This window comes from Podarcis vaucheri, assembly GCF_965113315.1.
Source record: "Podarcis vaucheri genome assembly, chromosome: 17".
NCBI classification, from domain to species: Eukaryota; Metazoa; Chordata; class Lepidosauria; order Squamata; family Lacertidae; genus Podarcis; species Podarcis vaucheri.
In genome coordinates this window covers 7,099,156-7,113,639 of record NC_138755.1, presented here as the reverse complement: position 1 = coordinate 7,113,639, position 14,484 = coordinate 7,099,156, and the positions used below count along the sequence as shown (strand labels likewise).

The window sequence follows — 14,484 nt, the reverse complement described above, 5'->3', positions numbered from 1 at the left end:
TCAATAGGGATAGATGTCAGGTTCTACACTTAGGCAAAAATGCACAAATATAAGGTCGGGGCACCTGGCTTGCCAGTAGTACTAAACTAATCATGAACCTTTGGCTGAGATGTTTTCAGCATTGGCTTTGGGCTCAGAGCTCCCTCAAAGCACAGCAAACAGGAGATTATCAAAGAGGAGATCATCACTCAGAGGATTATGCCGGCCCCCTCTGGAATGGTGACTTGAGAGGGAGGGAAGTTAAGGAGATGAAGGAGGTTTTAAAGGGAATTTCTGTCACAGGGAAATGTATATCTCTGATCTGAATAAGCCACTTAATACAGATGGTGTGGTTGGGAAGTTCAGAGGCAGATTTAATCGTAAATCTCTCTGGATTAACCCTAATGGTCTGATGTGTGTAGTGAGCATACAAAGAGGAGGAGGGAGAAAACACTCTTTTTTCTGTTGAGATTCCTGCATTTCAGGGGGTTGGAATAGATGATCCTTGGGATACCTTCCAACTCTACAATTCTATGAATCTACCACCTCTCTTTGAAATAAAAGAGAGCACACAAACAATTCTTAATGGCTGCCTTGCAGGGGCCACAACTGAGTTACCTACAAAATTCCATTCCAAGTCTCCCCCACCCCAGTCATCCAGTATTGGGCTCAATCCATCCAGATATAATGCTGCTCAAAGCAGCAACTAGCATCTCATTCAAGGAGTCCTATTCTGAACTGCACTAGCAACACTCTATTTTACCATAGTCCCACTCTGCTCACCTGGGCAAAGGTTAGGCTGACACCACCAGTGCCTGCGGTTACCCACAACTCCTGGCATCAAAAGTTCTGGCACCTGAAAATTGCCTGGGACTTGAACTCTTTGAATCACTCCAGAGGCAGAATACTTAAAAATAAATAAATATAATTTTTAACAATGGGTTCAACCGGAAATAAACTCCATCCAAGTTGCTTTTTTCTGCTTGGATGGCAAACTTGTCAAAGGCGTCCTTTAACATCTAATTGAGGTATAGTGTTAATAATGTTGCACGTCTCCCTAGACTCCAACCAGGTCAAGATAGCATGATGCCCAGGGTTGAGTTTCCTTGAAATGAGGTACAGCAGAGACTGTGGTGTCTTTATGATATATGGTTTATTTACACATATATACAACCTGACCCTATGATGGAGGGATTCACAGCATCAACACCCCAAAAGGTCTTGCTTCTCCTATAGTCATAGCCTTGGATTCCAGCAGAAATCAAGCATGACTCTCGCCCTCTGGCTTCTGCCTGCTTCTTGCCCCGTTCTTTCATACATTGTTCCGGCTGTTGTCCTTCTCTCTATCAGCCAGGTGAGGGAGGGGCCCCACCTCTTTGCTCTCTGCCACAGAGCCATTTGCTTTCTTATACTAGCAACCATGCTTAGTTAGGCCCATTAACACATCAAGAAGCTAACTGGCTAGTTCAACAATGGGATCCTCCATTACATTTTAAGCCTTACTGGATCCAGGACCCCAGGAATCAGAAGGGACCTGAGAATCATGCAGGCTACACCCCCACCCCTGCAACTCACTACAATATGTACTAGCTAAGGTGTTTAGAAACCATATGAAGAGAAGTGGGTGCAGTTTCTTAAATGCCAGAGCGAAACACAGGTAAACAAACTTGGACTCAATGAAACGGGAATCGCAAAGAAAAGAGATTTAGCATTATTAAGAACTTACATTCCAATAGGAGCAGCTCAAAAAGCATCCTAATATGTATTCATCATTTGATAATAATAAACAAATGGATATAATGGGTGTATCACAGCCTAGAAGAGGAGGAAGGGGTCTGAGCTCTTGGGGCCCGGGCTAGCTGAGTCAGCTTCATTAGCCATAGCTAATGGGTTAATCATTCATGCGTCAGTCTTCCTTGCTTGGCTTCTTCCTGCTGGGAAACAAACCACGGTCCCTGGCTGTGTTACATCTGAACCAGAGGTTGCTGTTTGCTTCACTGAAACAAACCACAATCTCGGTTCAGATATAATGCAAAACCTTCTTCCTGGGGAGAAGCAAAGTAGGTTCAGTCACAGTAAATCAGTGGTGTCCAAACATTTTTCAAAGAGGGCCAGATTTGATGAAGTGAAGGGCCGTGAGGGCCGACCAAAGGGCCAACCAGTTGTTGACCTATTTTTGGGTTGAAGTTGTTGAGGTTTTTTTAGGATTTTACCCCAGGAAACAAACTGGCACAGGGGCTGGATTAAACCGACCAGCGGGCCGGAATAGGCCCCCAAAACAGACTTGGGACATGCCTGCAGTAAACCATTAACTATAGTTTACTGTGATGTGTGAAGTAGGCCAACACAAGAGAATCCAACTCTGTACTCTTCCCCGATTATTTATCTGAACTACCATCTAAGCATCTCTCCACAACTTGGACAGCCTGGCTGAAGAAGAGGAAGCAAGTCCCAGAACTTCTCCTCAGCAAACATGAACAGAAGCTGATGCTGATAGTGGAATCAGAGGCCAGGATTGCTGCATCAATTCTGCTCTTTCTTAACTGCAACCAGACACTGTTTATTGACATCGTATACAGTGGACTGTTTGGGCTTAGTAAGGTTTTGGGCCATGTTGCTTCTGTTCTGACCACCACCAATCTTGCCACTAGCAAGCAAACTTAAAAGATGAAATTTCTCCTGTAATGTGCAATTGAATTTCTTTCTTTTTTAATGATTTTTTTATTTTGCCAAAGTAATAAGAATAAATAAATAAGAATAAAAATGTGCACCCCACCCCAGAGACCATTCCATTGTAACTATCCAACCTCCCAAAATTTCAACACTTCTTGCGATGGTTTGACCTCTTTCCATTTTAACAGTACAAATTCTACAAACACCCTCCATATCTCCTCGAAATAAGTTATCCTGCATATTCCCCATCTTACCTTAATGGCACATGTTAATTTATCAGTAATAGGTATACCCCACACCTCTTTATACTATTCTTCCATTTTACATTCTGCTTGCCCCTTCCACTTCCTAGCTATAACAACTTGTGCAGCTGCCAATAACTTTGTGAGCAAGTCCTTCATAGCCTGTGAACCTTCCACCCCATCATAAATTGATAATAATGCAACTTCTGAACTTTCGGTCAGCTTTAACCCAGTGATTTCTGTTATCTCCTTAAACATCCTTTGGCAAAAAATTATACATTTTTACACCCCCACCAGATGTGAACATAAGTCTGCAATTGAATTTCTAACCCACCTTTGTTGGCCGTTTGTAGATCCAGAGATTCCTTGTAAATTAATATGCTGATTACATGGTAGCAAAGTTTTTACATATGAACGAGACACAGGTGTGGTGGGGAAACAATTTCCACCACTCTTTTTCTGGATGCCTGCCCTCACATTATTACAGAGGTCACTCCCAACCCTCTCTTCCCAGGAGCTCCAAATGCAACACAGCAAATAACCACCCCTTATATACTCTGTGTGCTAGCATCTCAGACCTGTAGGATGTCCACCGGCACACTTGCTCTCTCAATAACACAGCACCCCTGCTTCACTATCTCCCTTTGCCTTACCTGTCTGGGTCAGCATGGGTGATAGAAATTCGTGGAGGGATTCGTAGTGGGAGAGTAGTTGGCCGCTGGACATTGTCGGGCTCTGGTGAGCGCGCTCTATCTATGGGCTTCCAGGGTGGGACTTGCAGGCTGGAGGAGAGGCGTCTACGTCCCCGACGCAGGTCGGCACCCAGCATGTTGGAGGAAGTGTAGGAGCGGCTGCACCAGCTAGGGTCCAATGTGTCCTTGGGCTTCTGCAGAGGAGAAGAGGGAGAGGGGTGGGAATTGGGTTACTCCATTCAACAGGGTATCAGAAACTTAAAGAGCTACATAGTGCAGCCTCAGCTTGCCATGTATGGATACAAGCAGGCAAGATAAAGCTGAATTTAGGAATAGAAAGATCGGTCAGTTTTGGTTCTCTGACTTTCCCCTAATACAATGCATTTTTGTATGCTGTTGTAATGTTTTGTAAAACATTGGCTGGTTGCATAACTTTACTGCAAAGTTTGAGTAAGTGTGAATATGGGTGAATTTTAAGGATGCCTTTGTTTCAAATGAGAATTTGGTAGTTCCCCTTTAAAGGTAAAAGTAAAGGGACCCCTGACAATTAAGTCCAGTCGCGAACGACTCTGGGGTTGCGGCACTCATCTCGCTTTACAGGCCGAGGGAGCCAGCGTTTGTTCGCTTCCGTAGACAGTTTTTCCAGGTCATGTGGCCAGCATGACTAAGCTGCTTCTGGTGAAACCATTTACCTTCCTGCCAGAGTGGTACCTATGTATCTACTTGCACTGGTGTGCTTTCGAACTGCTAGGTTGGCAGGAGCTGGGACTGAACAACGGGAGCTCGCCCCGTTGCGGGGATTCAAACTGCCAACCTTTCAATCAGCAAGCCCAAGCGGCACAGTGGTTTAACCCACAGCGCCACCCAGGTCCCAGTTCCTCTTTAATCTGTATCAAATTTCTCCCCTCTACCAAGCTGAGATATGAATTGGGTTTGGAAATGTGATTCCTAAGCCCACCTCTGTTCATTCCTCATTTGGCAAGCAGCAGTGCGGCCTGACAATGATGGAACAACAGGGTGCCGTTAAATGCTGCAAAATGCCAGTGACAGCATCCATTGTGTTATTTGCTTGTTTCACTTTTGCCTTTCGTCCCAGGAACTCAAGGCAATGTACATTGTTCATGCAGGCACTTCAAATGTACCTCTTTAATTAGCTGGATGTCTTAGATAGGTGAATTCCAAAGTATATATTAAGGCAATATCTCTATCAGGCCAGATATAACAAAATAGTGTGCTAGCTTTTTTATTTATTTCTCCAGCACTTTTTCATCAAGCTAGATGGTAAACAAAGCAATGACAGGTGGGGAAAGAGAAAAATTGGCCATTGTTGAAGCCATGAAGTCTATATGAAGTTAGAAGTCTTCAGCAGGGGCGAAACTAGGATTTATTTCACCGAGGACAAAGACCCAGTTTGGCACACACACACCCCATGTGCATTTGCATACACACACGCACACGTAGATTGGGAGTCTCAATGGCGCCGCTCTGGAAGCTTCACCCAGGACAAAAATGTGGGTTGTAATCCACTGGGATCAAATACAATGTTCCTTGTTTTCCTAGAGTGGACATGCAAGGGGATGTTGGTCCAGCCAGTCGAAACTTCCTGTTACTTCCTGGGCTGGAGCATCCTTCCTTGCATGTGAGCAGAGGTGAGCGTGACCTTACCTGCCCAGGTAACAAAAAGGAAAAGTCACACAGCACTCTCACTCTTCTTTGACTTCCTTCTTCATTGGACCAGCTTTTTAGCTAGGGACTGCTATGCTAGCTTTCAGCTAGCATAAGCACTGGAACTATTCCCCCATATGGGGTAGATCCACATTGTAATGAATATAGGGGTTGCTCGTGCGTAAGTTGCCGCCACTCCTGGCTATGTTGCCTTGTTAAACCTTTTCTGTCTGGACAGCCCTTCACTTCGTGGCTGCCTCAGTCACTAGCAGAATCCGTCAGTGGGCGTTTCTTAAACCTTTTCCAGCATAAAAGCTGTTTGGCGCCAAGTCTCCTCCTACTCTCCCTGCGTGGAAGTCTTCTGCGCAGGGAGGGTGTGGGTAGCGGAGGACCCATGCTCTCCCCGCTGGTGTCCGGCGAGGAGTCCTGGAGCCCTCTCGCCGATTCCCCCATCTGCCCCCCTTTGTCCCTGGTGTTGCGCTGATTACCTTCCCCAGCTGATGAGCTGCCTCTCTCCCTGCTGGGTCCCTCTCCAGCATCACTTGGGAGCCTTCCCTCCGCCTCTGGCTCCGATGTCAGTTCCCTGACACACATGTACATATTTGTAACTAAGTATGCCTTCAGGAATCCAACTGTGAACTGATGTGAGTAAACTTCTTTCATTGACTTTAAATAAGATTGTCGTGTCTTTATTCTTTTAAGAGGGATTAAAAGGAATTTACCAGGAACTATACAATTCAATCTGAGACAGACTGAATTGTATAATAGCGAGAGGCTTACACAAGCCTGCAACCAGCTATCTGCTGTGCGTGAAAAGGGGAATGTAAACTCTGCTAAGTAAAGGAATTTGCTAGCGCAAGTTAGGAAGGATATTAATAAACAATATATGCTCTCCTGCCACCCTGAACATTCTAACACAAAAAAACTGGCTAACCCCTCCCCCCACCCAACCGCTACAGCTCTGTCTTTAGATATATAGATTCATATGGGGCTGTTTAGATGCTATTCAGGCATCAGGTTACACCAAAGTCTGAGGGAACAAGAGCCATCTCTGGAACCAGAATACAGCTGAGAAACTGGCCCAAACAAGTGTTATGTCAGCATCTGCTGCCTCTAAGTCAGCGGTCACATCAGTGGCAGATTTATATGTATGCCCAGAATTAGGGACCTCTGTGGCTGAGGAGCATCCAAGTTATTGGTATACATTGTTAACTGAGAGGATACCTTTGAAATGCGACTACAAAGAATGAATTGCCATTGTTGAATTCTAGTGTTTTAGTTCGTTGCACTGTTTCCAGTCTTCATTTTTCTTACACCTCAACTAAAGTCAATGGAGGTAGATTCATTAGGGTGGGGGTCACCACTCCAGGCCCCATGAAGGCCTTCAGTGGCAACCTTGAACAGAGGCGTCAGACTCTGAACTATCTTATAAATAAATAAGCAAGCAAACAAGCAAGCAAATCTCTAGCCCTCCTAGAAAGTTATGAAGCATAATCTGCAGGTACCCCTCTAAGCAATTTCTCTTAAATGAGTCAGTCTGACTGCTCCCACTTGTCAGTGCTTTTAGCCAATAAGTAAAGTCATCTCATGCAGCCCTAGCTTTGACACAGGAACATTCATTTCGAAGAACAAATAGAGCCCCCCAAAAGGGCTAAGCTGAAGGTCCCACACACCATAAATCCACCACTGGGTCACCAGCCCTTTTGGAGAGACAGCCACCCCTACAACCTTATGCATACGATAGGAAGATGTTTATGTCCTGCTGGTCCTGATCTTGGAGATCACACAATATGGATGTTACGCACAAGCACGTGTACACATCGATGTTGTTGCTGTCTAATAACAACAGGGAGCATTCCTCAATAGCAGGGGAAACTATGCAAGATGGTCACAGCACACTTATTCTCCTTTCACAGAATTTCCTTAGAAGGAACATGCACGTGTTTCCCTACAATATTTCTTCTGGGAAATTAAAATGGTGGCTCGGACTCTGGGTCACCAATAAAACCTGACAACCCCTGCTCTAAGATCATCTGGGTAATAATAATAATAATAATAATAATAATAATAATAATAATACTTGAGTTTCCCCAGCCACTCTGGGTGGCTCCCAATCGAGTGTTAAAAACAATACAGCATTAAATATTAAAAGCTTCCCTGAACAGGGCTGCCTTCAGATGTCTTTTAAAGATAAGATAGCTGCTTATTTCCTTCACATCTGAAGGCAGGGCGTTCCACAGGGCGGGCGCCACCACCGAGAAGGCCCTCTGTCTGGTTCCCTGTAACCTCACTTCTCGCAATGAGGGAACCGCCAGAAGGCCCTCGGCGCTGGATCTCAGTGTCTGGGCTGAACATGAGGGTTATTTCTTTACCGTTAGTCAGAAAAGGGAATGGGGAGAGAAAGAGCTGACTCCTTGCCACAGCTTTGCTCAGCCCTTCCCTCACTTTTTTGCAAGATTTCAATCATAGAATAACACCAGCAGGCCCAATGGGCCTCCCTTCTCTTGAGCTAGGAAATCACTCTTGTAAAAAAACAGAGAGGAGAAGAAATAGGCTTGTTCCCTGCTTTCCTTTCTATTTTGCTCTTCCCCCTCCCTCCAGCTTAATGGAGAGCAGCTTGTTGATTCTCTATTTTTTCCCTCTAGCAGAGCATGAGACAGAGTAGACCAGTGTTTCCCAACCTTTTTTGGGCAAAGGCACACTTGTTTGATGAAAAAAATCTCGAGGCACACCACCATTACAGCCCCGTGACGTCAGCGCGCAGCGTCACGCCGGGAGGGACACACGAAAGTGTAAGTTTAAATTTTTTTCCCTCCCCCTTGCCGGGGAACCTCCAAGCTCTGGGGGTGGGGGGGGAGGAGGCAGCAAAGCGAGGGACTGAGGGACTCCTCCAATGACAAGGGTTGGGGAAGAAGAGAAAGGGCTATTCTGCTCCAGTCACGGGAGGGGAATATGTACTGGCCCAACTGGTGTGCGGTCTTCGGAAAGCGGGGTGCGGGAAGGAAGCCTAGGCTCGGGGTCCACCGACCTCGGCGGAGAAAGGCAACAACCGGAGCCGATGATGAGCCGGCGCGTGCGTGCAGCGGCTGGCCTCGAGCTTGGGAAGCTGCGCGCGGCGATGTTGACGCGGGGCGCGCAAGAGCTTGGGGGCGGGAGAGAGAGAGAAAGAGTTGGCAGCACCAGGCGCTGTTACTTATTGCGCTGCGGACGCTGCCAGCAACTGCGGTGGTTGTGCGGCGGCCGCCGCCGCAGAACGTCCTCGTCAGTCAGCTGAGCTGCCTGGCGGCGTAGGGAGCCGAGGGGCGGGGCTTCCTTTCTGAAGGAGCTGAGGGTGGGGGTCCTCCGGCGCCTTCGGCGAAACGGCGCCGGCCCAGAGCGCTTCTAGGAGGCTGCCTTTGTGCGCGACGTAAAGCCCTCTTTCCCTCCCTCCAGCCCCGTGTCACCTGTGGAAAAGGGGGCTGGATCCAGTGACGCAACTCGGAAAACTGTTAGGGAAGCTAGAGCAGGAAAGTGAGTGGGAGGTGTCGTCGCTGCTTTAACCCACGTTTCCTTTTCGCCCGCCTCCCTCCAGGCAACATCTCGCGGCACACCAGGCAACATCTCGCGGCACACTAGTGTGCCGCGGAACACCGGTTGGGAAACACTGGAGTAGACTCTGAGATTTGGAAACAAGGTTCAGGAGATGTCTGCAAAGCTCTTGGCTTATAATTTAGTTCTATGGATGCATTGGCAATAGTCCCGATTGTTATAAAAATCAGGGATTTCCTTTGCACCTCAACCCTGCTCAAGGGACTTGTGTTCCCTTAATGTTCACTCAGTGGTCTTAGTAAAATCGGAGACGGAAACCAGGTTAAATAAAAGCAGTGCTTTTTCCCCTGGAGGTGCTCAAGGGTCCGCAATACTGGCACACTTTTTCCTAGAAGAAAAGTACTGAGTAAAAGCAGAATGGCTGGTAAGTCTGATCCTTTATTTGGTCTGCTGCAACACGGTTCACTTCCAGTGACAAGAGGAAGCGAGACTCTAAGCATCTTTTTAAAGTTCAGATTTTGCCCAACCCATTACAAAAAACACCCCACCCACAAAACATAACAGAAACATAACAAAAAAAAGAGGTACATTATTTGCAACCTGTCTATCAAGATATTTTGAATTACAAGTCTCTGGGTGTCTCTTGCATTTTGATACCTATTTGCATTTCCTCTTGAAATTTCAACTAGTGCAAGCCTTATTTCATTTCTTGCCGTCTTACTTAAACACGCCCCCCCCCCCATTCAGGCACAGATCACTACCCTTCCCTTTGTCGAGTCCCCAGCCAGCTGGTATTGCCCATTTGACAGTTCCTTAAGAAAGTTCCTGGCTACCTACTGGCAGGTCAGGAACATGGTGGTGGGGCAAAGACAGGTGAAACACAGCTGCCTAAGCCACCCTGGTTCACTCTGTGTACAATATTGGGACTTTTGGTTTGAGTTCTAGTCATAAATAAACTATTTCATTCATGATTCTTGTGTTCCCATTCATAAAATATGGAGATACTTATTACTTCTGGAAGACACACATCTCTGAATATTAATGGATACTATCAGTTTAGGGCCATCTGCTATAGCACTCCTAGTGGCCAGTCTGCTTGATAGCTTCCCTTTTTGACAGCAAGGTAAATTAGAGGGTGTGCCGATTTAAAGGACGGCATTTAAAGTGTAGGCTTGCGAACTTGTGTATGGGTTTGTTTTCTGTTTTCTGTGTTTGTAGACATGTATTGAATGCAAATGCATTTAGACCCAATGCACTTAGGGACATAAACTTATTTCATAGAGCTTCAATTTTCTTATATCAATATTTCTCTGCAGGTGGTTTGTGTGTGTGTGTGCGCGCTTGTCAATCAGATGAACCCTACTGGTAGTCTAAAACAAAATCAAAGCCATTTTAACCTTTCTCATTGCACTATCCTATGCATGTCTACCCAGAAGCAACTCCTATTGAGTTCAATTGGTCTTATGGTAAATATGTAAAAGATTACAGCCTCAGACAGAGTCCTTGGGGCACGTCTCTGTTCTTTGATAGGCACTGCCCCTAAAGGTAATAGAAGTGCAATGTACAGAAATGTGGTTTAATATATACTATTATGCTTGTACTCTGGAATATTGTATATCACTGTGAGTGTCATTGCTGTGTGCTGTACTGTGAAGGGTGATTTAGAAAGCTTTGAATTAATAATTTGTAACTCCTATTGCTATGCAGGAGACATGATCATAGATCTTGATCACTGCATCTAGCTGATCCCTGGTTGGTTTCGGTCTCTGATAAAAGAGTGCAACAAAAGAATCCATTCTGCCTGCTGTTGGAATGCATGCTTGATTTTTAAGTATATTTTAAGTACAACAAGTAGTACAAATACACCAGTAGTGTCTCATCTAAAGAACTAAAACCCTAAACCTTCCCAATAGTCAGGAAAATTTGGACTGTGTTAATAACAGGTACAGCATTTAACTGGCTTAGGGCAAGTTTGATGGACCAGGAGACAAGAATTCAATATAAGTCTTTTCAAAACTTTTCCCAAGTGCAAGTTGGTGGGTCTGGCTAGAGGAAGCCATTTTAAGTGGTTGTCAAGCCAAACATTAAGTGAGGCTACCATTTTAGTGCAGTGGGCCCACCGTCTAAAAGCCTTCAAATAGTTTTGCTTATAGTCCCTGGGGCCAGGAACTGGATCCGGCCAGCGGGCTGGGCCCTAGCGTCCCCTAATCCCCGCAGGCCCTTTGGACAGGTGAGTTTTCCTTTTCCTGTATACCGGTAGTTTGAAGTCAAACCACGCTTACAAATGCAGTTTTGCAAACACTACAGATGACAGGCACTTGCAAATGCACAGTGCTTTGCTGACGCTGCAGATCAGCTGATATATGCTGCTTGCAAACCTCCCGCAGCTTTTGGCAGGAAGCCCTGCCCCACACCCTGAATCCCTTGCACAAAATAATGAGGGTCTGGGGACAGAGCATGCTTCTTGTGAGAGCCAATGGAGAGAGCTCTGGTCATGACAAGTAGACCGGGAGGGTATCCACATGAGTGTGGATGAGTGTGTCTGTGTGGAATTAGCCTCACCATTAATTTTAATTTTGCTTCCAGATCAGTTGGGAAAAAAGGGCAAGGATAAGGCCATCACACCCTTTCCTCTTCCATAAATCCAATGTAGTATACTGTTCAATTTTCTAAAAAAAGAATTGCATTTGAGCTACATTAATTTATATTTTTGTTGATCTCTTTTACATTTGATCTCTATTTTTGTACAGTGGTACCTCGAGTTAAGAACTTAATTCGTTCTGGAGGTCTGTTCTTAACCTGAAACTGTTCTTAACTTGAGGTACCACTTTAGCTAATGGGGCCTCCTGCTGCCGCTGGGCGATTTCTGTTCTCATCCTGGGGCAAAGTTCTTAACCTGAGGTACTATTTCTGGGTTAGCGGAGTCTGTAACCTGACGTGTCTGTAACCTGAAGCGTCTGTAACCCGAGGTACCACTGTACATTGCTTTTACATTCTTTTGTATGGTACTGGACCTCTACTTTGTATAGTATTCTGAAACAGTTGTATTGCATTTCATTACTACTGTGTTTTGATCCCCCCCCCCCGTACATCACTCTGAAATGGCAGATGAAGGTGATTGACTACATGGAATTGGCAGAAATGACTGGCAGAATCCGAGACCAGGGAGAAGAGTCGGTGAAAGAAGACTGGAAGAAATTCAAAGACTATTTACAGAAACATTGTAAAATTAATGAATGTTAGAAGGATGTTGGATAGAAACTAAGCGGTTTCCAGCAGGAATGCTTTAAGAGATATGAAGAAAGGGGAAAAAAAAGGTTTCACAAATGGGTAAAAGTTTAATGGTAAGGATTTGCTGAACTAACAAATCGAACTGGAATACAAAGAAGGGAGGTATGAGGAGGTCAGAGGAAATTGTATGGAAGTTATGTTATTGAAAATTAATGTGTGTTTTTAACTGTTTTTTATTTTGTATGTTTATTTTTCTTTTTTCTTGTTATATCTTAAAAACTTTCAATAAATATCTTTTAAATAAAAAAAAAGAAATTCTTCTGAACATAAGGACTTTCATGAATGTCATACACCATGTCAGATATAGGTGGGCATGACTTGGTGCAAAGGTTCGCCACGGCTACTCTGGCCTACTGAACCAGGAAAAGGGCAGACGCTGAGGCAAAGGTCTGACAACCCTCTTCAAGGGGAGCTTGGTGAAGAAGAAAGATGCCCATTATTTTTGTACTGTGTATTGTATTGTGTTGTGTTTTTACTATTTTTTGTCGGGAGCTGCCCAGAGTGGCTGGGGTAACCCACCCAGATGGGCCTCATATACATAATAAATTATTATTATTATTAGGGAGAAAGGCACTGGCCAGCTCAGAAGTGGCGCACTGAGCATTGCTCAGTGTTTCTGCCAAGGGTTGACAGCTGCATGCAAGGCGCCATTTCTGAGACTGCTGCCTCCCTGCCCACAATCCCCCCTGGACCTCCTCAATTGCTCACTGGAGCTTGGAAGGGTGCCTCCCCAGCTGAGTCATGTGCTCCAGGAACTTGTTTCCAAACAATAAACTGTGCTAAATAGTAAAGTGAAAATGTTAACTTCATTAAATGTCTAATTTATTACTGTACAATTTTAATTGGCCAATTAAAACTGATCAAAGCAAGACGGCTAATCCAACATAAAAGCTTTTTCTAATTGGCAAGCCTGCTGCTCTGGATTTTCGCCCAGTTCCTAATGGAACAGGAATACCACCGTAGAATAACATTCCCCACCCCCCGTCCCAAGATAATGACAATTTTTGTTTTGAATATTCTGTCTCACTGTTCTCGCTGAAGACAGAGAATCATACATGGTAAAAAGTTAATAGTGGGTCCCATATTGCAAGCTGCAATTAAAGGCCAATCCTGGGTCTGAAAAGTTTGTTTTCTGTTATTTACAGTCCTCATGAGACACTCTCATAACAATGGTCTGTTGAAATCCCTACTTTGTTCATTTTACAGATGGGGAAACTGAGCCAGGCAAGCATGGCTTGCTCCAAGTCACCAAATACCTTATGGTGAAAAGGGGTCTCATGTGTTCTCTGTCCTCCAGACTGAGAGCTGAAACAGTTCAGCCACACAAGATCTACCCACTCTGGAAGAATGGCAGATGAAGGTGATGGACTATATGGAACTGGCAGAAATGACTGGCAGAATCCGAGACCAGGGAGAAGAGTCGGTGGAAGAAGATTGGAAAAAGTTCAAAGATTATTTACAGAAACACTGTAAAATTAATGAATGTTAGAATGATATTGGATAGAAACTAAGTGGTCTTTTGCTGTAATGCTATAAGGAAATATGAGAAAATGGTTATTAATAGGTTAAAAAAATTAATGTTATAATATTTAAAAATTGAAGATTAAGATGAATGAAGAGGGGAGGGATTTGCTGAATTAACAATTGGAACTGGAATACAGAAAAGGAAGGCGTGAGGAGGTCCGGGAAATAAGCAAATGAAAAATATGTGATAGAAAGATTGAACTGTTTTTTATCTATTTTTATTTTGTATTTTTCTTTTTTCTTTTTATTCTGTAATTTTTTTGAAAATCTTAATAAATATCTTATATATATAAAAAAGAAACAGTTCAGCCACCTTGCAGAGGGTCAAGCTCCACAATAAAATTGTTACTAGCTAACTGTGACGCAGGAGTGGAGCACAGGCACTCTGAGAGGGTGAGATCACTGACAGCAGCAAGCTGAGAAACTTAAGCGTGCGCTTAAAAGAAGCCCTTGTGCCTAAGGCAAAAGTCTATACCAGGCATAGGCAAACTTGGCGCACTAGATGTTTTGGGACTACAACGCCCATCATCCCTAGCTAACAGGACCCGTGGTCAGGGATGATGGGAATTGTAGTTTCAAAACATCTGGAGGGCTGAGGTTGAGGAAGCCCGCATTATATGAACCACTTATATGAGAGTCAGTCTGGTGCAAAAGCGAAAGTGTCAGACTAGGACTGGAGAGATGCATGTTCAAATCCTCACTCAGCCATGAGGAGTCTAACTCTGGCAAGGTAACCTCTCAGGGCTGTTGTAATGATAAAATGGGTAGGAGGAGAACAATGCCCTGAGCTCTTTGGAGGACAGCTGTGGTATAATTATAACAAAGAAATCCATTAATGAGAATGGCAGATGAAGGTGATAGACTATATGGAATTGGCAGAAATGACTGGC

The 14,484-nt window shown here is 44.6% G+C and overlaps 1 protein-coding gene across 1 annotated transcript in view; it reads right to left on the bottom strand.

Moving 5' to 3' along the window:
• PDE4A (phosphodiesterase 4A) overlaps window positions 1–14,484 on the bottom strand; it is a 339,410-nt gene that overhangs the window by 303,981 nt on the left and 20,945 nt on the right. The window contains exon 2 of the mRNA XM_082205418.1: window positions 3,548–3,780. Coding sequence (XP_082061544.1) covers window positions 3,548–3,780 — 233 coding nt within the window. The remainder of the gene's footprint in view (window positions 1–3,547; window positions 3,781–14,484) is intronic.